General features: G+C 55.2%; 1 protein-coding gene across 2 annotated transcripts; it reads right to left on the reverse strand.

The window, feature by feature from the left end:
* Positions 1–21: 21 nt before the first annotated feature.
* UHRF1 (ubiquitin like with PHD and ring finger domains 1) lies at positions 22–27,855 on the reverse strand. Of its 2 annotated transcripts, XM_044918473.1 has the most exons (17): positions 27,700–27,855; positions 18,724–18,987; positions 18,063–18,223; positions 15,881–16,096; positions 11,272–11,372; positions 10,973–11,159; positions 10,510–10,633; positions 10,314–10,421; positions 9,911–10,015; positions 8,999–9,105; positions 6,940–7,102; positions 6,716–6,853; positions 5,193–5,346; positions 4,951–5,111; positions 4,121–4,129; positions 3,152–3,256; positions 22–236 (listed from the first exon to the last, which is right to left on the reverse strand). In XM_044918473.1, the coding sequence occupies exons 1-17, from the start codon at positions 27,850–27,852 to the stop codon at positions 90–92; spliced, it is 2,403 nt and encodes an 800-aa protein (XP_044774408.1). In that variant the 5' UTR covers positions 27,853–27,855; the 3' UTR covers positions 22–89. The 2 variants fall into 2 exon arrangements, with proteins under 2 accessions (XP_044774408.1, XP_021560980.1); XM_021705305.2 differs by lacking the exon at positions 4,121–4,129 and having other exon boundaries at positions 3,152–3,250; positions 4,957–5,111; positions 5,199–5,346; positions 27,700–27,852.

The raw sequence follows: 27,855 nt of genomic DNA on the forward strand, positions 1-27,855 counted from the left end.
CATGTTTAAGTTAAACCCACTAAAAACAAAAGGGGGCAGAGACCCCGTGACATGTTTTTTAAAAACTGCCGGCGAGAAGTGCTTGAGGATCACCGCCCGCTGCCGTAGCCAGGGAAGAGCTGGTTGAGGATGGCCTGCAGCGGCTGGTTCACCTGCATGGCATAGCTCCGGCCCAGGTCGTAGCGGCAGGCTGGGCAGCTGAACACCTGGGCCCTGAAGGATCTGTCCAGGCAGTCCTGCAAGAGAGGGCTAAGTGAGAAGCACCGTCCCAGCCAGCCACCCATGTCCCCTGGGCGCGGGGTGAGCAACAACCACCGACCCCACGATCCCCCAGCAGGGGGTGAGCAACAATCACCAACTTCTCACAGGGTGCCTGACCCTCGGTCTCACTTTCTACCTCTAGGCTGGCCTCCCTGGGGCTCCCCAAAGGCTCCAAGCCCATTCTGGCCTCCAGGTCTTGGCACTTGTGGCTCATGCCACCTAACGGGTTTGTCCTCTGGCTCTCCTGTCACTCATGCCTCGGCTCAAGTCACCTCCTCAGAGGACCCTTCCCTGATGACCCTAGAATATCAGAAGCAGCCCTCACCCTACTTGTCTTAAAACAGCACCTTCCACCTTCTGGAATCGCCTTGTACTAACGTCCTTGTGTGAAGCAGGCCAGACATTGCCTGCCACTTGGAGAGGTCTTGCTGACCCCGCCAGCACCGAGCACAGGACCCTGACACACACACGTTCAACAAATACGTGCTGAGAAGAAAAGGTGAAAGGAAGGCAGGATCTCTGGCCCTGAGTCAGACTTCTGGGTTCATACACCATTCTGCATGAGAGCTGCAGAAGCAAGCCAGGTGGGAACAGAGCTAAGAAGCAGACAAGCCCTGGACAGCCAGCTTCCCACTCGCAGAAACAGGGAAGACGCCACCTGCATGTGCACACACCTGAAGGATGGCATCAGGCAAGCGGGTGAGGGGGTAAAGGTCAACAAGGTGGAAAGCCTGCCAATGCCACCGCACATCCAGCCACTGGACACAGGCTGTGGCTTCTGCTCCCATTTGTAAAACTCCTCAATCCTTTTTCAATCATCTACAGCCTTGATTCCAGAGACCGAAGACAGTTCTTTCTACTCAACACAACTAAGATTCAGGTTCACATTCAAAAATCAGGTTTTGGACTGCTGCATTATTCACAAAAGCCGAAAGATGGAAACACCCCAAATGTCCATCCGCGCACTGGAATGTTATTCAGCCATAAAAAGAAAGGGAAAGGGTGCCTGGGTGGTTCAGTCAGTTAAGCATCAGACTCTTGGTCTCAGCTCAGGTCTTGATCTCAGGATTTTGAGTTCAAGCCCAATATTGGGCTCCACACTGGGAATGGAGCCTACTTTAAAAAAAAGGGAGCGAGGAGGACATCCTGACACCTGCCATGACGTGGAGGGACCCCGAGGACACCAGGCTCAGTGAGAGGAGCCAGACCCAGAAGGGCACATCCCACAGGACCCCACTCCCAGGAGGTCCCCAGAGGATCCCGTCCAGAGAGACAGAGGAGAGGGTAGGAGCCAGGGCTGGGGCAGGGGGTGGGGAGTCTGTGCTTCATGGGGACAGAGTCTCCATGTGGGGAGATGGAAAGTTCTGGAGATGGAGAGTGGGGGTGGCTGCAGGACCGAGTGAGTGGGCTTCATGCCGCGGAGCTGTGCACTGAAAATGGTTACGATGGCAATTTTCACTTTGTAGGTATTTCACTACAATAAGTTTTTTAATAGAATAAAAACAAAGTCAGGTGTTGGGATACGTAGGCCAAAGCCATTTTCCTAGGACGGCTCAGAGGCTGCGGTTCCTGCAGCGACCAGCAACAAACCAAACGCACAGCCCCTTCCCCAGTACCCGCACTGGCTCTGCTGAGACGCTCCGAAGCGGCCTCCCCACAACCCGCCACAGCTCTAAGGCCTGACCCGCCGGCCCCGCCGTCTGTCCCGTCTCTGCCTGCGTGCTGGCCCAGAAGCTGGCTGGGAGGGTGTCGCCCCCGCTCCTCTGCACCAAGGCAACGGGGGCTCAGAGGGCCTGGGTGGCTTTCCAAGGCCACACGACCGGGAGGGGCTGAGCCTCTGCTTGGGGCGCACAGGGCTTCTCTCCCAGGCCACACTGCCCAGGGGACTTAGCGACCGCATGGCAGGGCAGCAGGGCCCGAGGACAGGAAAGGGAAGGGCCTGACCTGCCACACTGCTTGATGGTCTTGGAGGCCCTCCCCTGGTGGGACAGCTAACACAGGAGCCTGAACCGAGATGACCCCAAGGCAAGAAAGGGGGCCAGTAGCTCAGAGAGCAAGGGTGGCCGGGAGGCAGGGACAGTCCCTTCCACCACAACTGCTTGCCTGCACTGCCCATAAGTTCCTACTGAGCGACTCTAACTAGAAGACACCGCAAAACAGCCATTCCTGCTCACCAGCGCACCCAACTGCGCAATTCTGCCTCCAGGGGACATAGGTGGTGTCGGGAACCTCTGCGGCTATCACGACTGGGGGTGATCCTGGCAGGGAGAGCTCAATGCCCACAGAGACTGACCCACCCCAGCGTCAGCACGGCTGCAGAGGAGACCTTGGCCACCCCATGTCGCCCCCCCACCCCCAGTCTCTCTTCCAGTCCAGCCCTCCTGATTGACCACCCTCCAGGCCCACCTCCCAGCCCTCGTCCCCTACAGGCCCCAGCTGCTCCGCCCTGCCCGCCTGTCCAGGCTTCTGCAAACGCCATTCTGCCCACCTGAGATGTCACCTCCGCTAGGAAACCCTCCCTCCTGCTCCTCTAGGAGCCAAGCACCTCACACCTCTCCGTCCCAGTCCACAGCATGCTCAATCAACATTTGTTATAATCAGACCTCAGGCTGAGCCTGCCACCTATCCTCTCCTGCCCTGGGTCCCCAGCCACCTAGGAGCCTGGGAGAAAACGTTCCAGGGGAGGGAGAACCAGAGAATACTCCTAAGGCAGGTAGGCTATGGCCTGCTGGAGGGACAGGCGGAGGGCCAGTGTGCCTTAAAGTCACAGAGAGGTGGGCAGGGTGGCCCAGGTGCTGCATTTTACTCTGCAGCCTGGCGGGGGCACGGGAGGGGGAGGACAGTGTCCTCTGAGCACCCCCCGCCCCCGGCCCACGGCCGCCCCTCTCACCTTGCACACGTTATGCTGGCACACAGTCGTGATGGGACGAAACACCAGCTCCTGGCAGCAGATGCACTGGAACGCCTCCTCCACCTTACTCAGGAACTTCTGGAACTGGAGGAGAGTGCGTGAGAGTGGACCGGACCTCCTCCGACAGGGTCAGAACCGGCGCCCCCACCTGGGGGCCGGAGGCAGCTCTTGCCCCACGTGAGGACAAGAAAACAGAAGCCCAGAGAGGCGGGCCATGCCCAGAGTCACGCCGAGGGGCACCCGCGGCCAGAGCACACCCGGCTCCGAGTCGAGAGTGGGCTTATCAGCGGCTCTTCCCTCAGCACACCGGTGCCAAGTGCGGCTGCGTGAGGCCTGGGCGTGGGGGCCCATCGGCGGGTAAAACAGAAGAAACCCGGCCCACTTAGAGGGTGGAGGCCAGCGGGAGAGACCGAAGATGAGACAGGTGGGGACAGAAACGTCACGGCAGTGCTGGGGGGAGGACAGCAGGGAGCCGGGGGGGGCCCTGGAATGCCAGCGGTCAGGCAGCGCTGTGTGGAGGAGGTGACCTGGAGGACACGCGGCCGGCTAGGTCATGGCCCCCAAGACGCTGCCTCTGAGTCCCGGAACTTGTGCATGTCACCTCACATGGCTCAAGGGACTTCACACAGATGGGATTAAGGGCCCTGAGATGGGACAATATCCTAAGTTACGCAGGAAGCCCACCATGTGAGAGGGACAGAGGGCGGTCTGACCCTCAGAGAAGCCCGTGTGACCACGGGGGCACAGTCTGCAACAGTGTGCTGGGCCAGTGACGCAGCACCTCCAGAAACTGGGGAGCCTAGGAGCCTCTGGAAGGAACCAGCCCTGCCCACACCTGTGCTGAGCCCCGAAAGACTCATTTTTGGCCTCTGCCCTCCAGAACTTTGAGAGAAGAAATCGGTGTTGTTCAGAGCCACCAGGTCTGTGGTCATTCGCCACAGGGGCCGCAGGGGACCCCTGCAGGAGCACTGTGCGGGAAGGTACTCAAGGCCGAGGGGACCGTGAGGGCCAAGGCCCCGAGACAAGGTAACCAGGACCGAGAGCCCAGGAGAGCGCGTGAGAGTAACAGGCAGACTCCAAGGGGACTGTCCAGAGGGAGGCACAGACAGCCCGTTCCCAGGAGGTATGGGCGGTGGCCAGAGGACACCGAGCAGGCGGCGACCCATCTAGGTGACTCATCCTGCTCAGGGCAGGAAGATCGAAAAAAGACAGGCCTGGTTTAGCCGTTCCGCAGAAAGCTGAGCACAGACGGACCTTATGACCCAGAAGTCCCGTGCCTGGGAGGTCACAGCAGAGGTGCAAGCCAGCCAGCGTCCCCCAACAGGTGCACGGACAAACATGATGCGGTCTACCCACGCGCTGGAATATCACTCGGCCTTAGAAAGGAAGGCACCCTGACACCTGCCACGACGTGGAGGGACCCCGAGGACACCATGCTCAGTGAGAGAAGCCAGACCCAGAGGGACACATCCCGCAGGACCCCAGTCCCAGGAGGTCCCAGAGGAGTCCCGTCCACAGAGACAGAGAGGAGACGGTGGGAGCCAGGGCTGGGGTAGGGGGTGGGGAGTCCGTGCTTCATGGGGACAGAGTCTCTGTGTGGGGAGATGGAATGTTCTGGAGACGGAGGGTGGGGTGGTTGCAGAACAGGGTGAGTGTGCTTCATGCCGCTGAGCTACACACTTAGAGACGGTTACGATAGGGAATTATTTCTACATCACCACGTAAACAAAGATGAGGGGAGAGGCCACCCAGGCCGGGTAGGGGTGGGGGCGGCGGGCACTCACCGGCCCGTCTTTGAGCGACTTCAGGATCTCACTCCACAGCTTAGTGTTGCTCTGATCCTCCTTGATGAGGCTACTCTGCTGGGCCGTGAGGCTGTAGGGCTCTACCTTGCTCTTCTTAGGTGTCCCTCCCGGGGACCCAACACCGGCCTTGCCACCTGCAGGGACAGAGCAGAGGGGGTGAGGGCAGGCGGCCAGACATGCTCACGGGGAGGCCCAGGGATGCTGCCCGCAGAGACACCCACCTGCGGACTTGCTCTTGCGCTTGCCCTTCCTGGGGGACGTGAAGGCCCCCTCCTCTTCCATCTCCTCCTCCTGCTCCTCGGCCTCTCTCTTGCTGTTCTCCTTCTCCTTCTCCTTCCTGGCCCGGGCCTCCAGGTAGCCTTCTGGGTACTGCAAGAGGGTGGAGTCGGCCGTGAGGAGCAACGGGGGGTCCGGGCGCCCTTCCTGCCCCCGCCCTCTACCCTCACCTCGTTGACAGTCCCTCCCCAGTCCCCACTGTCGCCTCAGAAACTTGGACTCCTTCTCCTGACTCAGCCTCCGGGGGACCTCTGGCAAATAAACCTCTACCCGGCAAACATACCAGAAACAAAAGGGCAAAGGGTGCCATCTGCGCCCGACAAGGGAACAAGGGAATGCACAGAAAATGCTCACCATCAGCTCTAGCAATGAGAGAGTCTAATCATTATCCTTATTCGTTCGTTCAGAGGCAGGCAAGCTTTCCCACGAGGGGCCAAGCCTCAGAGCTCTGCTGTAGCCCGAAAGCGGACAGGGCCCAGAAGGGAATGGATGGGCAAGGCTGGGCCTCCAGAGAACTTCCTTTACAAAGACGCAGCCCCAAGGCCTTGGCTTGCCAACCCAATTTTGAGGAGTCTGCAGGCATTATTTGATGATAACCCCATCTCTGAGGCACCTCCTATTATGTGGGATTTTCCAGTGTGTCATCTAGAAACCATCAAGTGTCTTCAGCAACACGAAGTCACAAATACTCCCACCAGATGCTAGTGGATCCTGTCCCATGACTATTTTTCTCCCCGGTTCCTCAAGCTTCTGAAATTCTCCATGGTGCAAACATCATGTTCAAAAGACAACTTCATGACCCCCTGGGGGAGGCGCTATCTGATTCTCAGTAGCAATTAAGATTCCTTAAATAGTCCCACACTGAGTTATCAGCTGTAAAGAGACTTGCCATAATGAACAGAAACACCGTAATTACGGTGCAGAAAAGGCACGCCGCGCACCGGGTGAACTCTGGGACATACAGCTGCCGCGAGGAGGAGAGCAAAGGCTCTGAGGGAGCATTCCTCCCCACATCCCACCGGTTCTGTGGGTTTGCCTGCGCGTGCTTGGAGGAGGCGTGGAGCCTAGCAAAAAGGAAGATCCCGGATTCCACGCTGCTTTCGCACAAACTCCTCCCTGAACACAGCTCTAACAAGGAAGTCTGGCTCTCCGCCCTCCAACTCCGAGTGCAAAGACAACCACCAGCAGCCCACGGCCGAGATCTACTGGCTAAAGAATCCGAATGCTACAGCCAGCAAGGGGCGACCAGCTCGGTGCCTGGAAATCATTTAAGATCACAGAAACCCCGGAGAGCTTCTGGCCAGGAAAGCAGGCTCCCACGACCCCCAGTGACCGGCCAGGAAGACGAGGCTCAAAGCAGGCCAGCTCCTGGCCCGGGCTGTGCAGCATGAGGCGCCGGACGGGCCCGAGGGGTGCGAGCTGGGATCCCAGGCCGGAAGCGACAGGCCCGGCCGGGACGCACCTGCATGGTCAGCCCCAGCTTCTTGATCCGGTCCTTCCCTTCCTTCGTCCAGGGGCCAGGTTCAGTGTCGTCCCTCCGGAGGAGGTAGCGCCACACCAGGAAGCCGGACTTCCCCTTCTCTGGCCAGTACCTCACGACCTACGGGGAAGCGCGGTGGAGGTGGGCGCCGTGCAGGGCCGGAGGGCGCCCAGCGAGGGCCCGGCGGGGCAGGGCCAGCCACTCACCTTGTAGATGCCATCGTACCGGTTGCCCTCGGCGGGCGCGTACTTGCTGTGCTTGCGACCCTTCACGTTCCGCACCACCCGCACCGGCTTCCCGGACCGCCAGTCCTTGGCCTCGGCCCCCTTGCGGTCGTTGATGGGGGCACTGCAGTTCAGAGCCAGCGCCCTGTGGGCAGAGCCGGGGCCCCACAAGGTGTAGGCTGGATCGTCTCCCCCCGCCCCCTAGAGGAGAGGGTCCCACTCTCGCCCCTAGAACCTGTGACTGTGACCTTTGGAAAGTGGGTGACCGCAGATGGGAGTCAAGTTCAGGGGAGATCGGGTGGGGGGGACTAGCGCGGTGTCCCTATAAGGGCAGTGGAGGCACGGACACACGGGGAGAAGGCTCCGTGAAGGAGGCAGAGGCTGGAGGGACGCGTCCACAAGCCACAGGACACCAGAGACCAGCAGCGGCCACCAGAAGCTGGAAGCGGCAGGGAGGATCCCCCTCCAGAGGTTTCAGAGGGAGCACGGCCCCGCCCAGCCCTCGAGGTCAGAGTCTGGGCTCCGGAATTATGCGAGAAGAAGTTCCACACCCCGGGTGGAGGTGTGCGAACCTGGGCAGGGCCATCCCATCGAGGGCCACAGAGGCCCGGGACAAGCAGACCGGGGCTCAGGCTCAGCACCTCCTTCAGGACGACTGTGGAGGTGTATGCCCCCCCTGGTACCCCTAATGTGAGCTCGGGGCAGTCCTCACGTCGGCCAGTGCTTCCCGACCGAGGGCTTTTAACAGCTATCGAAATTAAAATATTCCGGGTGCCTGGGTGGCTCAGTTGGTTAAGCGACTGCCTTCGGCTCAGGTCATGATCCTGGAGTCCCGGGATCGAGTCCCGCATCGGGCTCCCTGCTCGGCAGGGAGTCTGCTTCTCCCTCTGACCCTCCCCCATCTCATGTGCTCTCTCTCTCAAATAAAGAAAGAAAGAAAGAAAAGAAATTAAAATATTCCACTAGACAAGTCCCTGTACACTAACATGAGCTCCCCGCCCCTTTCTATTTCGTGCTCAGTTCTTCTTGCCATTTTAGATAATCATAGAATACCACCACGTATAGAATTTTCATGCCCCCATATCTCCTGAACACATTCTGAAAGTCGACTCACAGGATCACGGGTGAGAACATTTTGAAGGCTCTTCACACATAGAGGTAAAGAGCTTTCCAGAAAGACGGCGCCCGTCTGTATTTCTACCAACAGTGGGACACTAGCCTGCGTCTTGGCATTTCTCAACATTTTGGAATTTGTGGCCAATTTTATAGGGGAAATAAACAGTATCTCAACATTGCTTCAATTTGTATTTCTTTGATGACCAGAGTCTAACTCAAGTTTTCCTGGTCACTGGAGATCTGCATTGTTCTTGTGAATGATCTGTATGTCCTGTATGTCCTCTATGTCCTTTGCTTTTCTCGATTAGTTTTTATTGATTTGCAAAGCTCTTTATATAGAAGAACATAACCATCATAGATCACATTTGTAGCAGACTCATCCCCCAAATAGTCATCTGCCCGTTCATTTTACATATGGGTTCTATTGACATAACTTAAAATATTTAGGTTATCAAATCTCTATCTTTTCCCTTTGGCTTTATGATACTTTTTGTGCTTACAAAGTCCTTCCCCATCCTGTGGTTTGAGGTCAGCAATCTCTGGCCCACTGCTTGGTTTTGTAAACAAAGTTTTATTGGAACACAGCCATGCTCACTCATTCATGTGGGCTCTGAGGCCGCTTTTGTGCTATGCTAGCAGAGCTGAGTGGTTACAACAAAGGCCAGGTGGCCCATAAAGCCAAAAATATTATCTGGCCTTTCCGGGGGAAAGTTTTCTTTAACACATCTGAACGACTCACAAGTCTTTAGCAAACAGAAGGGAAGAAACAGATGTTCGTCATCTCTACATTCCATCACACTCTTAACGGGAATCTAACTTCCTGGATGTACACCCCAAAAAAGAACCAACCCCCTCCCCGCGTAGCTGCCAGAGGACGAGGCAGAAGCCTGCTGGTGAAGAAAGAAGAAAACCTGCTTCTGCAAACCTGTTGGTGTTGGTGAGCTTCTGGTCACAAGACTGTTCCGCAGTCCGCTTATTGCCAGAAAGATCTCGACCACCACTGCCCGTGTATGTGAAAGAGTTCCCATGGTCCTGAAACAGACAAGCAGGGCAGGCTGAGCCCTCCACACACAGGAGAGGAGAGACGAGACTCAGGCGAAAACAACCCCGCACACACCTGCCAGGAGGTCAACTGTCAAAGACACAGAACGAGGAGAACCCGGGCTGCCACGTGCTAGCAGAAGGAGCGCAAGCTGGCGCAGCCCCCTACAGCCAACAGCACGGAGGCTCCTCAAAACATTAAAAACAAATTACCATTCGACCCAGCAGCCCCACTTCTGGGTCTATATCCAAAAGAAGTGAAAACAGGGTCTTAAAGAGACGTTTGCACACCCATGTTCACACTAGCATTATTCACAACAGCTAAATGTAGAAACAACCCCACTGTCCATGGATGAACAATACACACAGTGCGGTCCATCCACGCACTGAAATACGATCCAGCCTTAGAACAGAAGGACATCCTGACACCTGCCACGACGTGGAGGGACCCCGAGGACACTGGGCTCAGTGAGAGGAGCCAGACCCAGAAGGACACATCCCGCAGGACCCCCGTCCCAGGAGGTCCCCAGAGGAATCCCGTCCACACAGACAGAACGGAGAGGGTGGGAGCCGGGGCTGGGGCAGGGGGTGGGGAGTCCGTGCTTCGTGGGGACAGAGTCCCCATGTGGGGAGATGGGAAGTTCTGGAGACAAGAGGGTGGGGGTGGTCGTACAACAGTGTGAGTGCGCTCAACTGAGCTATGCACTTAGAATTAGTTAAGTGCAAATTTTATGCATATAAAATTATTTTATACACAATTTTTTAAAAATCTGGAACCGCCCCCCCACACACTCACCACATCATCCTCATATCCCCCAGCCAGGACCAGGGAGTAAGCCCCATCGTTGCTCCGGCCGTGGATGCCCGCCACGTGAGGTCGATGGACCCCCGACTCGCTGACCTACGAAAACCACCAGGAAATAAACGGCACCTTTGGGACTGGCTGCCACAGAGCAGCTCAAACCCACCCTCCTTGCTCCCACTTTCAAAGCCAGCGGACTGACTTCTTCCGAATGCATCACACCTGTTACAAGAGCCTCGCCCCCAGACACCCCAAGTCTGAGCCACACGTCGGAAGGAGCTGGCCTGAAGTCCAGCCTTGCCACCTGCCCCCAGGGTGGTCCTCGCCCAGGCACAGGGGCCTCTGGGAGGCCAGCACCCATCGGCCCAGCCCCAGAGCCCAGGAAGTCTGGGGGTACCTGGACTCTGAACCTCCACATGGTGCCCACAGGAATCCCCGGGATGGGTCCGTAGTGGTTGGACGGGACGATGGTGCACTCCTTGGTACGCCCCACGCACGCCATGCCCTGTCCGTCCAGAAACAGAGGGGAGAGCAGGGTGAGCGCATGCAGGGCAGGCAGGGCAGCAGGGGCGCGGGGCGTGGGGCCGCCTCACCTTGCCCCAGTCCCGCTGTGAGGAGGACGTGGCTGACGCCATCTTCGCCTTCTTCTTACTCTCCTTCAGCTTCTCCCCTGCCAGCACCACCTCACTGGCGTCATTCCGACACTCAGGGCAATACCTGGGACAGCAGGGACGTCACCTCTTGCCCACTCCTGCCCCCTCCCCGGGCTCCCTGCCATCCGGCGCGGTCCGGGGAAGGGGGAGCATTTCAGTTTAAATTCACTAATGTTAAGCAGGAAGTCCAGCCCCTCGGTTGCACGGGCCACGTTTGACGTGCTCGGTAGCCACACGTGCCCTGGTGGGCAACGCTGAGCGAGAACGTTCTACGACGCCAGACATTCGTCCCTCTCCCACGGGAATTTCACGGCGCCTCCCAGCAATGAGGGTAAATCCAGCTGGGATACGGGACACCCCCGGGGAAACTCGATGGGCAGCGAGGAGGAGCCCGTCCACTCACCACTCGTCCTCCTTGGGGATGCTGCTGAGGGGCGGGCGCAGGCAGTAGATGTGGAAGGCCATGTCACACTCGTCACACATGAGCTGCTTGTCGGGGTCCTGCTTGCCCCCGCACAGGTGACAGGCGCACACCCGGCAGGTCTTGCTCTCATCGTCCTTGCAATGCTTGCACGAAGGCCCGCTCTTCCCTGGACACGGGAGGTGGGGCTCAGCTGCGGCGGGGCCGGCCGAGCAGAGCGGGGACGGGAGCCCCCACCCCACAACCGACGTGGGAGTCAGAAGGGCAGAATCAGAACTCACTTCTCATCGGGTTTTCGACGACGGGGCTCCCCTCGCCCGGGCGCTCAATCTTGAACACCTCGTCCACGAAGATGATGCGACAGTCATTGAGAGAACCACCCCTGTGAGGCAGAAGCCATTAGAACATTCCAGCTGGCCAACCTGCCAAGGCGCCTCAGCGGGGACACGGTCACCTAACACATTTCTCAGAGCACAGGAACACCTCTGGTTCTATCTAGTTCTATCAGGGCCTCACGCATGCACTGAGCTTCTCCCCTTGCCAGTTCAAGTCCTACTAAGACAAAGACAACATATAAACCACAGTTTCAATACATGATGCTTTTGAGAGAATCATTTCTAACCTTTCAGCAGGCAACACTGATTAAACAAGGCCCAACACATGAAACCTAAAAGTGAAGTCTGATCAGTCTCCCTCTCTCAGAATGCAAAACTCCTCCAGGGTCAAGTGACGCCCCCCCCCCCACCCCCGGCCAGGGTTCAATCCCGTATCTCCATCAACAGCATCCAATGGCAAGCCAGTGGGAGTCCCAGACACATGCCACCTGTGTAATTCTGCATTTTCCAACCACCATGCTGATGAAGTAAAAACGGATGGAATCTGGGGCACCTGGGTGGCTCAGATGGTTACACATCTGCCTTCGGCTCAGGTCATGATCTCAGAGTCCTGGGATCGAGCCCCGCATCGGGCTCCCTGCTCAGCGGGGAGCCTGCTTCTCCCACTCCCTCTGCCTGCCGCTCTGCCTACTTGTGCTCTCTGTCAAATAAATAAAATCTTTAAAAAAACAAAAATGGATGGAATCAACGCTGGGTTTTATGTAACCTGACGTACACGGGTATTATTTCCACGGGTGACGACTAGGACCGAACTATGCACGAGCTACTTCGCGTTCTTTCCCAGCACGAAGCCCTTGACGCCAGTGTGTGTGCTACACTTCCGGTTCACCTCGGCCCGTGCTGGCCACATTTCGAGTGCTCGACAGCACAAGTGGCCGTGGCCACAGACCGGGGCCGCACAGGCGCACACAGTCCCACCAGCTCGCAGGAATCCTGGGGGCAGAGGCGCGGAGGACGTGGCGCCATGAGGTGTGGAAGGCAAAAACCCAGGCCGCGGAGATTCTGTGGGACACACGACCAGGCTTCCTCAGTAAGTAATCTGGTACGGAAAGGGGGAAGGAGGAAAGGACGGGAGGCCAGAAGATAAAAGGGGCTTAAATGATACGGACTGACCTAACTGAAGTCTGTGCGTGCTCCGTTCATCCCAACCCAACAAACGGTTAAGAAAAACAAGTGAGGTAATTGGAAGATGAACCAGTGACTGAGTACGTCGTTAAGAAATTATGACTAAGGCATAGAGAGGACTTAAAATGAATACACAAACTAAAATATAAAAAAAAAAAATTATGACTAATTTTTACATTGTGATAACATCATCATAACTGTTTAAAAAAGAGTCACTTTAAAGAAATGAATTGTGGAGTGCCTGGGTGGCTCAGTCGGTTAAGCGTCTGCCTTCAGCTCCGGTCATGATCTCAGGGTCCTGGGATGGAGCCCACGTGGGGCTTCCTGCTCAGAGGGGAGCCTGCTTCTCCCTCTCCCCCAGCCACTCCCCCCCCACTTGTGCATGCTCTCTCTCAAATAAATAAAATCTTAAAAAAATAAATAAGAAATGAATTGTAAAGCATGTATGGATGAAATGAATCCATGCTCGAGAGCCACCCAGTAGGACAGGGGCGGTAGCGCTCTTCAGTGAAGGACAATGAACAGAATCCATTGCCAGCAGACACACCCTTACAGGATAAGGGAGAAAGCTCCTCAAACAGGTAGGAAATGATACAGGAAGGAATCTTAGGAGCAACAGAAGAAAAACAGAAAAAGCAAAAAGTGGGCACATACGACAGATTATCCTCTTTAGGAGTTCTTGAAGTCACAGGTGAGGACTGAAATAAAGATCCGAACCCCATCTGCTACTCCGTGAGTACAAAGGGACATAAGTAAAGATAGGTTTCTGGCAAAAGGGACAACCGGTAAAATCCAGAGAAACCATTAAGAAACCTATACACAGCAATACACTCAAAAGGCCATACACAATCAGGACAGAATCCCAAAATGTGTTTAGGTAACCCACAGGAAAGATGGAAAAAGAGAAACGGAGGAAACAAAAAGAAAACAAATGACAAACTGGCAGACGTAACCTACCAATGATCGCCTAGTGTGAATGGTCTGAATGTGCTGATCAAAATACAAGATGCCGGGGTGGATTAAAAAACAACGCACCCAGTTATATGCCGCTTATAAGAAGCTCACTTCAAATTCAAGTACACAGGTTGAAAGTAAAAGGGAAGAAAAGGATACAGCCTGCAAACATGAACTTGAAGAAGCAAAGCAGGTGTGTCCATACACGCACACACGTTGGAGCCAAGGAAACTGCTAGGGAAATCACAACATGATGGAAAGGTCTCTCCACCAGGAAGATATAACTGCCCTAAGTGTGTGTGCACCAGACAACCGTGCCCTCCAACTGTGAGGCTAGGAGGAGAGGCGAGGAAGCCACATTCACAGCGAAGATGGGCACCCCAGCACCCCCTCAGCACCTGACGGGGAACCAGACAGATAATCAGCAAGAATCCGAAGAAGGGAGCACCACCAGCTAACATTCTGCCCAACAGAATATACTGGTTTCTCCTCAAGCAACCACAGAATAGTCACCAACTTAGACCCTACCAGGGGCCATAGAAGAAACAATAATCAAGTCACATTAGAAATCAGTAACAGAAAAACAATGCAGAAGTCTCAAAACACTTGGGAATTAAACACAATACTTCTAAAGAAGCCAGGAGCCAGAGAGGAAGCCTCAAAGGAAATTTAAAATATATATATATATATATACATATATATATAGCGGTGAAGAAAAAGAAAAATACAACATAGCAAACTTTCACATGGAGATCAATGAAGGCAGTGCTGAAGACTAAATTTATAGCACTGAGTGCAGGCGTTAGGGAGGGAGATGCCTCAGATGGACAGTCTAAGTTGCTACCTCAAGAAACTAGAAAAAGAACAAAATCAACCCAAAGAAAGGAGAAGGGAGAAAATATAGAAGAGGAGAGCAGAAATCAATGAAATTGAAAACAAGAAAACGAGAGAAAAGCAAGAAAGAACACGTTAACAAGAACATAGCTGCAGCCTGGCCTGAGCCCTGGGACCCTGCCCCTAAATGCCTGTGTGGGTCTCCACCCTGGTGTCCCTGCTCCCACACTGCCCCCTGCAGTCCATTCCCCTCAGCTGCCAGAGCTAAAATTCTTAATTGTAGGTCAAAGCATGTCGCTTCTGTGCCCAAATGCTCCAGTGGCTGCCAGCTCTTAGAGAAAGAACACCAGTTCCAAACCTCTCTGGACCATGCTGCTTAGAGGCTCCCACAGTCTCGATCCCTCCCACCTTCTGTCCCTCCACTTCACCCCACTGGCTTCCTTGCTAGAAACGTACCAGCTACGACCCTGCCCCAGGACCTTTGTACTTGCTATGCCTGCACTCAAGACACTGTTGCCCAAATATTTGTGTATATATGCATGATACACATGATGGAATATTATTTGACCACAAAAAGGCCATCCTGACATCCGCCACAACATGGAGGGACCCCGAGGACACCGGGCTCAGTGAGAGGAGCCAGACACAGAAGGACACATCCTGCAGGACCCCACCCCCAGGAGGTCCCCAGAGGAGTCCTGTCCAGAGACAGAGAGGAGAGGGTGGGAGCCAGGGCTGGGGCAGGGGGTGGGGAGTCCGTGCTTCATGGGGACAGAGTCTCTGTGTGGGGAGATGGAAGTTCTAGAGACGGAGGGTGGGGGTGATTGCATGACAGTGTGAGTGTGCTTCAAGCCAGAGCTGTGAACTTAGAAATGGTTAAGATGTTAAGTTTTCTGTTATATATATCTTAACGCGCGCATGCACGCACACACACACACACACACAGGCAGGGTAGAATAGGGCTTAGCAAATACCTACCACACACACACACACACACGCAGGGTAGAATAGGGCGTGGCAAATACCTACTACAATGGGCCAGGCAGTATTTTCGCCTTTGTGGGCCACACAGCCTCTCTCTCTGCTAATCGACTCTGCCCTTGTAACACCAAAGCAGCCACAGATAATCAGTAAAGAGATGGGCATAGCTGTGTGCCAGTAAAACTTTATTTGCCACAACAGGCAGAGGGCCGGATCTGGCCTGTGGACAGCAGTTTGCTGATCCCTGATGTGGAGTACATCCTACATGTGCTTTGCTTCTGTACATGTTTATGCTTGCTTACACACAGAACATCCCCAGAAGGTGACAAGAAGAGAGTGGTCTCCAGAAAGGAGTACTAGGTGGCCAAGGGATAGAGAAGGGAGAATATTCCTTCAGTACTTTCTGGATTTTCACACATTTGAGATTATTACCTATTCACCAAATTCAGAACAACACAAAAAAAGAGAAAAAAGCATCTTGAAATCTCCACTGTCAGGACCTGGGGTTCAGAGACAGTCCCCCAGGTGGAGGGATGTGAGGGACTGAGGGCCTCACCTCTGGAGCCCTGGCTGGACAGCCTCAGGGCCGTGTGCCACTCACCCAAGCCGGACGTTGGCGTACAGCTCCCGCACTGTCCGGGTCTCACGCTTCCGCAGGATCTCTGCATCGTACCAGAAGCCACGCTCCTTGGGATTGTCGGGGTTGTAGTTGAGCATAACCTCCTGGCCCACCTCTAGCTCGTGCCACTTGAGAATGTTTCGGGCACGAGCCCGGACGTCACGGGAACTCATCTGGACCACTCCATTCTCCGGGTAGCTGGGAGGAAAACCCCATCCTTATCAGATCCCGGGGTCACACCCAACTTCATTCCCTTGACGGGAGATAGAAGCCGAGGCAGAAAAGGCTGTGCCAACATGGGTTCGGGTTACTTGGTCACCCCGAAGATCTCATCTCCCAGTATGGAAAATACCCAGGCCGAGAAGACACAAATTACAGAAGGTGTTGTGGGTTGAACGGTGTCCCCCAAAAAGACATGTTGGGAGTCCTAATCCTTGGTACCTCACATGGAAACAGGGTCTCTGCAGATGTCATCAAGCTTAGATGAGGTCACACTGCAGGGGGGGGAACCCTAAATCCAGTGACTGGAGTCCTTAGAAGAGGGAATGAGACAGATGGAGAGCAACACCTGAAGACAGAGCCAAAGAATGGAGGGATGAGGCCACAAGCCAAGGACTGCCAGCCATCACCAGAAGCTGTAAGAGCCAAAGAGGGAGCCTTTAGGGGGAGTGGCGCCCTGCCGGCCCCTTGATTTTGAACCTCTGGCCTCCAGAACAACAAGAGAATAAACTTCTGTTATTACAAGCCACTCGATCCGACGTCCTTTGTTTTTGCAGCCCTGGGGAACAAATATATGGGACATGTGTGGAGGCCAAACCCTGCACTGTGTCCACCGGTCTGTACCGGAAGGCCCTTTTGGATAGGGGTCTACCACCTCATTCCACTTATATAACCTACTGGATATTAGAATACAATAGGAATTCATTATTCCAGATACGCAGGAATATTCTAACAGCCTCAAAAAAGGCATAAAATACTTGGACTGAAAAAAACATTCTCTCAACAACAAAGTTAAACCTCCGCTGAGGAGGAATCCCTAATCTACGTCAACTCCCCATGGGGCTGAGCACTCCCTTTTCCCCAGGAAATCACCAAGAACAAGGGTTGCCGAACTCTACCTGTAAAGGGTCAGATGCGTTGTGAGCTGGAAGGTCTCTAAATCCTCAACTCTATCACCAAGGAAAATAGCCACAGGTGAAACAGAAACAAACGGGCGACTATGGGCTTTGATAAAGCTTTCTTTACAAATCCAGGTCGTGGGATTTGGCCCCAAGGCTGCAGTTCACAGCCCCAACCAGGAGGCTGGGAGTCCTGCGCCGACTGACTCATTCATCCAACTACTCCGATAATTTCCGCAGAGCTAGGCTGAGGAGGTGCCAGAAACTGGCAGGGAAGCGGCCCCTACAGCCCCCAGAATGTGAGCTCTCAGTGGCGAGGCCCACTTGCCCTCAGTTACGGACTGAGTTGTGTCCCCCAAAATCCCCATGGTAAAGCCCAAACCCCTAATGTGACTACATTTGGAGATGGGGCCTCTGGTGAGGTAAATAGGGTTGAACAAGGTCATAGAGGTGGTGCTCTAATCCAGTAGGACTGGAGTCCTTACAAGAAGAGGAAGGGACACCAGGGCGCTCTCTCTCTCTCAGACTCACAAAAGAAAGACCACGTGAGGGCAGCGAGAAGACAGCCAGTCTGCAAGCCAGGAAGACGGCCCTCAGCAGGAACCCGCCAGCACCATGATCTGGGATTTCCAGCCTCCAGAACCGTGAGATCTAGCCACCTAGCCTGTAGTATCCTGTGGTGGTCACTGAGCCCGTCCAAGACCTCCTCTACACACATAGACAAGGAGTCTCTGTGCCCGGCACACGGTTAAGTGCTAAGTACTTGTGCATGCCAGTAAGGGACAGACAACAAACTAGAGAGGCTTCATGCAGTGGCGATACATGGTATGAACAGAAGACGACAGGCAACGGGGGGGGGGGGGTACGTTTCCAACTAGATGACCTGAGGAGGGGTTCAGCCTAGCTGTGGGTCCCCATGACGTCAGTCCTCTAGCAGTGGCCTCCTGGGTGGTTAAATCCTAATCATCATCCCCAAGCCTGTGCCAAACTCCAGGTCCCACGGACACAGCCAACACCCCAGCCCACCCAACGACAGTGATACTCACTCGTCGTATTTCACATGATAAATGACGTCTTCTTCCGGTGTCAAGCTAGAGGTGGAGCTGCAGGGCTCGTCCTGAGACGGGGCCTTCCTCGTCACCCTGACAACCTGGGCCTCGAACCACGCTCCCATGTTCGTGTCCCGAGCATCGACATACTCGTTGGCCTGCCAGGAACAAGAAAACACTCTCATCCAACCCAGAGAAGACAAGTCCGACCAGCAGCACGGACCAGAGACTGCTTGGGTTCTCAGGCGCTGGATGCTTCAGGATCGGGACGCAAACCCAAGTGACTGTAATAAGATTTCCTAGCCACGGCACTGCTGACGTCGGGGCCTGGTGATTCTCTTATTCTCCTTCCACTGGGAAGGGCAGAGAGAGATCCCCGCAAAACCCAGACACGACACTTGCCGTCAAGGATCACGAAGGGATGCTGGAGTACTGTTTCCACAGAGAAGCCTCGGGAGCCCACCCACTGGCGATGTGCACAGCAAGACCAGGGGGCCCAGCCAAGGGAAGGAGGGCAGCTCGCCTGACCCTGCAGTTGGGCTACTGGAAAGCCAGTGATGATGGAGGGGCACGAGGCAGGCTACCTGGGGCCCTGGGGGTGAAGAGAGCAGCCACGTGGGGAACACGCTCCACCCCAAACCTTCTGCGAGAGACTCACCTTGTACAGACCCAGCTCTGTCTCGTCCCATGTGTCTTCATCTGCCAAGCTCGCCTTCCCATCTGCCTCCGAGGCCGCCTCACCGCTGTTCGAGGACTTGTCGGACTCACTCTGGCCCAGGCAACAGCCCGAGTCCGTGTCCGACAGTTCCGAGTCCCTCTCCTTGATGCTGCTGGCGGGGAGCACAAGGCTCTGGCGGACCAGGAGCTGGATGGTGTCATTCAGGCGAACGTCATAGTCAAAGAGAGTGTGGCCGTCCTCCATCTGCAGAGACACCAAGACAAAGGTCACCGGCCCGCCAGCCATTTAGCGCGCGCCTTCTGAGTGACAGGCAGCAGGAACAGGCCGCGAGCAAAGGACCAAATCTGCCCTCGTGGAGGACAGAATCTAGATCACAGCAGATCTAGATCAATACTGCCGGGGGCGGGGTACACACGGTCACCCCCATCCTTCAGGCCTTAGAGCCTCTCGAATGAGAATTCCCTGCGTCATACAAAGAATGTCCTGTGAGCACCCAGCATGACCAGCCATGCTGGGTACACCCATCACATGTCAGGGGAGCATTTCTTAATATTCACTCTTTTGTCACTTTTATTACAATAACAATACACTGCCTTTATCACTGGTGCCAACCTGAGGACAAGCCTGCCTTCCAGGGAACACTGGGTGATCTGGCTCAAAACGTCTGCAGTGTCAAGGCAAAGAAACTTTGCATTAATTATTTACAGAAAAAAAATTAAGTCCAGTCCCTGCTCACACCAGACACCAGAATCAATCCCCAACAGGTCAGACGGTGTAAACCAGAGTGACCCCAACGTGGGAGAGTCACCCCTCCCCCCCAATCAGTGTGTATATTCCAACGTGTGCAACATCCCAGAACCTCAGCGGGTCAGATGGTTACAGAACACAAACTCCTGGGGGGGAAGGGGGGTGATCAGTGGAATCCCCTGACCCAGGGGGTCTCACCCAGGGTGATCCTGCCCCGCCCCCCCCCAGGGACGCTTGACAACACCTGGGTCATTCTGGTTGTCATGACTGGGGTGGGGCCAGGGATGCTCCCCACCCTCCCACGGTGCCCGGGACACGCTCACATCAGGGAACAATCCAGCCCCAATGTTCATGGTGCCGAGGAGAGACCCTAGCCGCTATGAACCAAAGGAGACACAGACCCAACATTCGCTGGTTTCCTTCCAGCTCTGGCTCCAGCTCCGCCCCTCTACGAATGCCTTTCTCTGAATTCCACCCACACACGAGTCACTGACGGGATCCTGTGTGCTGGCACAGCTCAGGTCTGCCACCCTGGCCATGGCCTGGCAAGGGTGTGCGAAGGAATTATGTCATCTGAGCCGCATCCCGGTGGCACAAAAGGCCGAGGACTTATCTTTTACTATAAACTGTCCCATGGCACCCAACAAGGACCCTCAAGTGCATCTTGTTCTCTCCCGATGTCCCTAAGGCAGGTCTCCGCCCTCAGCACTGGGGGCATACAGGACCGGGCTGTTCTCCAGGGGGCCATCCTGGGCACTGTGGGGAAGCAGCATCCCTGACCCCACACACTTGATGACAGGAGCACTCCCGGTCATGAGGACCAGAGATGTCCCCCAGACACTGCCAGTGTCCCCTGAGGGCAGCACTACCCGGTTCAGAAGCAGCTTCCTAAAGAAAAAGAAGAGAAAGGGAAACAAAGACACGAATAATCAACTTTCCTTCCTTCCCAACGTTTACCAGAAGTTGCTGGTTCAAAGGCCTGGATGCCGTCGATATGCAAGCAGCCCCTGGGGTCACAGGGAAGCGAGCTCCAGGGTCCAAAGCCCTTCACTGCAGTGGTTGCTAGACTTTATTCAGCACAAACCTGGGCATCGGATGAATGGTCGCCCCACTCCCCGAGAAAAAGGCATCTGAACACACCAACACTTGCCTACAGCCACGGGGTTTCCAGGGCCCGCTCCACGGCTTTACCCGGGGTGAGGGGGGAGCCCCCGATGTGCCCAGCCCTGCCCACGGACCACGGGGAGGCCAGGGTGGGGGGAGACTCGATGCCAGCCCCCCCCCCACAGGGCCAGCACAGGGCAGCGGTGACAACGGGTAGAGGGGACACAGATGCGAAGGAAGAGACAAGTCAACCTGCACACGCATGTTCACAGCAGCAGGACTCACAACAGCCTAAGGGTGGAAACAACCCAGCGTCCATCGACGGGGGGACACATACACACGTGTGCCCCACACACGGGGGCGTCCCTCGGCACGAACAGCAGAGGCGCCCACACGCGCTGCCCCGGGGATGGACCCCGAGCCCACGACGCTCAGGGAGGGAACCGGACACAGAAGGCCACATGGGGTGTGAGTCCACGTGGGTGACACATCCAGAACAGGCTCATCCACGGGCAAAGCAGGTGACTGCTTGTCCAGGGCTGAGAAGGGGATACTAAAAAGTACGTAGGTGAAGAAAATGTACTAGCATTGCCTACGGTGACGACTGCACCACTCTGAAGACACTGGAAACCACCGAATTACACACTGGAAGGCGGTGAATCGTACGGCATGTGAATTACATCTCAGTAAAGCGTTTTGTTTTTTTTTTTTTTTTTTTTTTTCACAAAGGAAAAAAAGGAGTCCACGAAAGGTGCATACCATATGATGCCAGCTCTGTGACATTCTGGAAAAGACCAAACTGTGGAGACAGCAGAAGGATCAGTGGGGGCAAGGGGCTGGGGGAGGAGGTGTGATTGACAAGGTGGGGCACAGAGGACCTTGGCTTCAGGGCCAGGAGGCTCCTCCCTCTGTCCAAACCCACAGGATGCACAACATCAGGAATGAACTCTAATGTCAACTATGGGTCAACGTGGGTTCATTGAATGTAACAGACGTGCCACTCGGGTGCGGATGCTGGTAGCTGGGAGGACTGGGTGTGTGGGAGACAGGATATAGGAGAGATCACTGAACCTCCCTCTTGATACTGTTAAGCACCTAAGACTCAGAAACAAATACGTAAATATAAATAAGCCTATAAACACATAAGCTCACGATAAATATGTTAATTTTGGGGGGCGCCTGGGTGGCTCAGTCGTTAGGCGTCTGCCTTCGGCTCAGGTCATGATCCCAGGGTCCTGGGATCGAGCCCTGTATCGGGCTCCCTGCTCGGCGGGAAGCCTGCTTCTCCCTCTCCCACTCCCCCTGCTTGTGTTCCCTCTCTCACTGTGCCTCTCTCTGTCAAATAAATAAATAAAATCTTTAAAAAAAAAAAAAAAATGTTAATTTTTTTTTTTTTACGATTTTATTTATTTATTTGAGAGAGAGAATGAGATAGAGCATGAGAGGGGGGAGGGTCAGAGAGAGAGGCAGACTCCCTGCCAAGCAGGGAGCCCGACGTGGGACTCGATCCCGGGACTCCAGGATCATGACCCGAGCCGAAGGCAGTCGCTTAACCAACTGAGCCACCCAGGCGCCCGATAAATATGTTAATTTAAAAAGATGAAGAAACACAAGCATCCCCAGTATAACTGGGACAAGGAAACCAGCAGAAGGCAGGCCAAATGGCCTTAGAAATGAACAAGACACATGTACCCTGGGGCCCAGCACCTCGTGAGGCAGACATCCCCTCGGCACTGCGGACATCGGGCCCAATCGCTCTGTGGGGGGCCGTCCTGGGCACTCTGGGGGGCTGAGCAGCATCCCTGAGCCCCGCCCACTCCATGCCAGGAGCACCCCCAGATGTGACAGCCACAGACGTCCCCAGACACCGCCAAGCATCCCCAGAGGAGCAGCATCACCCCCAGGGAGAACCACTGAGCTAGAGAGACCCTCACGTGTGTGCCCAAGAGACACGTACAGGGACCTCACAGGGCGTTCACAGCAGCCTTATCTGCGGGGAAAAGCGTGGCCTCGTCACACAGCTGCACGTGACAGGGAAATGCGGCAAAGCAGACACGACTCCCGCATGTATCAACGGAAACAAGGACAAATCGGGACGGGAAATAAAGCATAAACCAAGGCACCTGGACAACGGAGAGGCAGGGGGAAAGCTGGAACCAGGAGCATGTCCGGGCCCCTCACATCCATGACGGGTCAGGAAGCCAGGCTCCATCAGCTTACGGATTGGCTCAGGCACAGGCTCCGTGCAGGAAGCCAACAGGCCTACTGAGGCAAGAACGCAGACAGAGGCACAAACGGGGCAGGGAAGGGGGCATTCAGGCTGGGGGAGGCTGGCACAGGGCTCTGCCTCCCGGTACAAGCTTGTCTGGCTGCTTCCTGCGGCCATTTCTAGAACTTTCCAGAAGGGCCCTTGCAGTCAACAGGAAGGCTACACAACTGTTTTGCTACAGGAGAGGGTGTGTGTTGTGTGCCCCTATCCCTCCACCGTGCCTGCCCAAAGCTGTGCACAAACGTTTGGGAACCACGGTGGGGGAGAGAGGCCGGGCCCAGGCCTGCCTCACGCCAATGTGTTCTACATTCAGATTCATTATCAGTATCTGAAAGTTCTCGAGCACCTGGCCAGCTCAGTTGGAGGAGCACGCAACTCTTGATCTCGGGGTTGTTGGGTGTAGAGATCCAAAAATTCCAACCAAGAATAACGGTATTAATAAAAGCTACAAACACTGCACAACAGATGATCTGCACCTCACATTAGAGGTCCTGATGTTAAAATTAAACCTGAAGTTGACAACTCGTAGAAGCAAACTTTGCACTGAAAATCCCTCAAACCGCCTGTAATAGGACACATATGTATGATTTGGGGCACGTAACCCTATACAGCAGATTCAGGTCGAAAGACAGAACTGCCCACAGTGTTTATGTCTTCCTCTCTGTTTTAATCCAAGTATGCTTTCTGGACATTTCTGGACGTTTGGAATTTTTGGCCACGCACACCGTGTAAAAGCGAAGTAAACACGTATACAATCTGACAGCTAAGCATGTTGGTTCCTGTTGGAAACTGAGATTAAAGCTTGCCATGTCTACCGTTTCTGTCCACTCTCTGCCCCCTCGTAACATTTTCCAGGGATACTTTACAGGGTGCCGGGTGCTGCCCAGAGGCAGGAAACACACGTCCCTGAGTTTGGCAAGTGGTGGTTCTTGGGTCGGCTCTATGTAGCCGTTTCGGCAAGAGGTGGAGGGGACAGTGAGCCTCATACCAAGTAGGACTTACAGCTAGAGGAGGAAAGGGAGCATTGACGAGGGCCTGTTGGGCTGAGCTGGGAGGCTGAGAGGGAGGAAGCAGGAAACGGCTCCGCCCCCCTTCCTGGGGCTGTAGTCCCGGCCCCCCACCTGTCCTGCTCAGCCTCCAGGCTCGGCAGCAACCCAACATGCAGACAAGACAGAAGGACAGCGATGTGAGAGAAGAAAACTGCACGAAGCAGGAGCCCAGATGCGGCAGAGGGAACACAACGTCCCACCTTGGGGGGAGCGAGCAGAGTGGACGGCACTTCAAGGCCACGTGTGACCCCTCCACATCAACAAGAGCTCTTTGGGGTCTTCAACTGGTTGTGGAGGGGGGAAAGGAGTCCTGAGACCAAACGCTTTGCACACCCTGCCCCAGAAAAACTCTGCAACACAGTGCCCTAGGGGACCTGTTCTAGTACATTCCACAGCAGTGCTGTTCCTAACAGTAAAACCTGGATCATCAACTAAGGACGCTGGATGGAAGCACGATAGGGCGGAACTGGCAAGCTACAGTCAGCCTGAAGGTCTAGTCTGCACCTGTTTTGGTAAATAAAGTTTTATTGGACTGGGACATGCCCGTTCATTTGCATACTGTCTGTAGCTGCTTCCCCCCTCCAATGGCAGGAGTGAACCGTCCTCACAGACACAAATATTTACATGAAGGGTTTGTTGACGCCTGACTTAAAGGGCATGCCCTCCAGCTGGGAGCCCTCCCAGGGGAAGGGGACCCTCCCTCACACAGCCTAAGGACAGGACTCTGCTGCCCTGCTCTGCCCTTTGGGAATTCAGGGACCACACTCGGGAAAAGCCACTCTGAATTGGTGGGGTGCTAGGACACGAGTGACCCTCACGAGGCCGTTCCCAGGGCACCATCTCAGCCTGATCTTTCAGACGGACCTTAACATGGCCTTTGAGGCCAGTGAGCCGATTTCGGTGTTTTCCTAGTATCAATTATCTACTAAATTAGTACCTCTCAACTGGGGGCAATTCCAGACAATGAGCCAGCCTCGCACGTCAGCAAGGCCGACAGGGAGAAACCCGGAGCTGATTCACGGTGCCTTTACCGCGAGCTGGCTGGGCCCAGCCCCGCACCGGCCACGCTGGCGAGAGCTGCGCGGAGCTCGGGCCGCGGCCACCTGGGCAGGGGACCTGGGGAAGATTATGTAAAGGGCAGAGCCCGGCACCTGAGCGTGCTGGAGTCCCCACAAATGACAGCTATTGTTATTTTTATGGGCAGCCAAGAAAAAGGCGCCAGATGCCTCTTGCCCTTGCCCAGGCTGGGCCTGCGGCCTGGGTCCCTGCCCCCATTGGCTTCTTGCATTTCCGCCAATCAAACGACATAACCGCCAACCTCTTCAGCCCAAACAAGCCGGCCACGAAACCCTCCCATATCCTGAAGAAAGGCTCAACTATGTTCTGCTTTATCTTCTCAATCAACCTCACTGCAGACCTTGGGCTGCGACGACATGTTTCTTTAAAAGGGAGGAAGAAAAAAAGGGGGGAAAGGATTGCGAAGACACTCTAGAACATTCTGTAAAAACCGCTCTTGCCCTGCCCACTGGAAACTAGGCTGCTTTCTATTGCTGTTAGCCTAGCCTGTTTGCAGACTCGACTCACTGGCTCACTGGGAGGTGCCGCCGTATGCCTTGTCTGTCCGTGTCCCGTCCGCCCCACCCCACCCTACCCTGTCCCCCCACCCTCGCCGTCCCCAAGGCCAGGGCCTTGCCAGCATCCCCGGGAAGTTGCATCACGCTCTAGGCCTGGCTTCCTCGGCCGGAAGACAGAGACGACTGCACGTTCCCTCACGAAGCTGCCGAGTGGGGACAGAGCGCCAGGCAGGGGATCGGGCGGCAGTCACAGAGGTCACGGGGGAAGCAGGAAGCCTGTGCTAAATGTGAAAGCCGTGTTGTGAGCAAGCAGCGCCAAGAGCTCCGACTCTCATCGCTGATGGCCCGCCAATTAAAGGTACACCCTGCGTGTCTCCCGCCCCCAGGTGTTCCTGGTATCATCAGGCTTTATAACTTTCCAAGGGGGTGTAAGGGCTTTTGTATGGGTCGGATTTCGTGTTACAAATGAAGGGAGATGGGCGTTTGGTTACGTGGGTGTAGACATTTGTCCAGACTCCAAATGGTCCGCCTGACGTGTGCGTTATCTCGCTATATATGTGTGTTACCTAAGAAAAATGAGACCCACAAACCCGTACTGGACCCTAGTTAATGGCAGGCATGCTGAAGTGCTCAGGGTTGGCGTGAACCTGTGTCTGCAACTTACTTTGAAACGCACTCCAAAAACTACAACGGACTGGTGGGCAGACAGGAGGACAGAGAAAGCCGTGCTAACTGGAATGTGGCCGCGTGTCAGGGGCAAGCTCTAAGGGTAGGTGCTTGGGGGTTCGTGGCTCTTGCAACTTTTCTGCCGGATGGAAACATGACAACAGTGCCTGGCACGAGGCAGGCGCTCCCAGATCCTCCCACTTCAGAGGACTCGATCCGACCCACCTCTGAAACACACCATGAACTGCTTAGCAGGCACACTCGAGGGTTCTCAGAAACTCTGTGAAAGGACCTGCTGCTGAACAAAGAGATCGAGTGGCTAATCGAAGTCAGTCTGGATGCCACAAAAGATGAGCCGTTGGAGGCGGCGGGAGAGAGCACCTCGGCAGAGCTTACTCACAGCCCTGCCTTTGCTCACCGCGCGGGCGAATGAGTCCGCGGGACCGGCTTCCCCTCCCCAGGCAGGGCGGGTTAACTCAGCTTCTAAAGACGTTCGAGTCATCGTGTCTCTCCCAGGAAGGAGGTGAAAGGTCCCCAAGGCCACCACGAACCCAAGAAGTTAATCATCAGGTCTCATTTCGAGTTAAGCAAACTGGATCCTCCCAGCCCCCAAAAATCCTGGCCGGGCGCAGAGTGTTTATTTCTCAATGGAGACAGCAGATGGCGGCAGTACCCAGTTCAAAACACAACAACAACAGTCAGGCACACGCAGCCCAACTGAAGACTTTTAATCCAGGACACCGTCCCTAAGCCACCGCTGTCCCTACCGTGCACCCCACTCCACGACGGCCCCCGCAGATGGGACCGACACTTTGTGCCGTGCCATCTTATCTTACCAGGGGAAATCCCACAGTAGGATGCTCCGTTCCCCCCCCCCCACCAAAGACACAGACAAAAAACGGAAACCCCCCCACTACCCCTGGAGAAAGTGTCCCAAATGTGGGCAGCTGAAAAAGCAAGGGTGGCCATTTTAAACACTACCAGGGGCCGGGGAGAGAGCAAGAAGAGAGGACACAGAAAAGCGGGGCCCGCAGACCCCGAGGAAAGCACGAGCTCCTGGCAGAAATTCCTGCCCAGCAAGCGCGATCTCCGGCCTCTGAACAAGCTGATCCAAATTTCTCGAAAACAGACCCTGTGGAGTCAAACTCTAAATAGGTGCAGGCTGTGGGGCCATCAGTGTGTGTTTCAAAGAAAAACCTGGTCCCTTCCGTCCTACTGTCTGAGAATGGATTCTAGGCTCTTCCTCGAAATTCATCAGTCCTCCATTGGCCACCTCCAACTTCCTTTTCTAGAAATTATATTGAGAGAACCTTCAAAAAAACAGGGGAGGCAGACTTAAAAGCCCAAAAGCGACGGACTGGAGTGCCAGCTTCCTGCCCGGTATGTCGATCTGCAAGTGGAGCCTTTGTTCCTGGCTCAGGCATTTGAGGTTTCTGTGGAGACGTGAAGCGGGACCGGACGAGGGGCGGGGAGAGTATATGTACGATGCCTGGACCAGGCAAGAACAAAGGTGCTGGGCGGGCGGCAGCCGGCAGGGCGGGTTTACCTGCTTGCCCCTGTAGAAAAGCCTCTGCAGGCCTGGCTCCACGTGGAACAGCTCCTGGATCTTCCTCCTCAGCTCCTCCACCTTGGTCAGCCTGGACAGTGAGTCCACAGTGTGGGCCACCTTCCCGTCCATGGTGCGAACCTGGATCCACATGGT

The sequence above is a fragment of the Neomonachus schauinslandi genome, chromosome 1, assembly GCF_002201575.2.
Source record: "Neomonachus schauinslandi chromosome 1, ASM220157v2, whole genome shotgun sequence".
NCBI lineage: Eukaryota > Metazoa > Chordata > Mammalia > Carnivora > Phocidae > Neomonachus > Neomonachus schauinslandi.

Bases quoted from the DNA above. Each gene is read 5' to 3' on its own strand.
- UHRF1 (XM_044918473.1), bottom strand. From the start codon at position 27,852: ATGTGGATCCAGGTTCGCACCATGGACGGGAAGGTGGCCCACACTGTG. The intron at 18,224-18,723 runs GTGAGTCTCTCG...TGTTCCTGGCAG, and splicing joins CAGAGCTGGGTCTGTACAAG to GCCAACGAGTATGTCGATGC. The intron at 9,106-9,910 runs GTGAGTGTGTGG...TGTCTGTTTCAG, and splicing joins GGGGATATGAGGATGATGTG to GACCATGGGAACTCTTTCAC.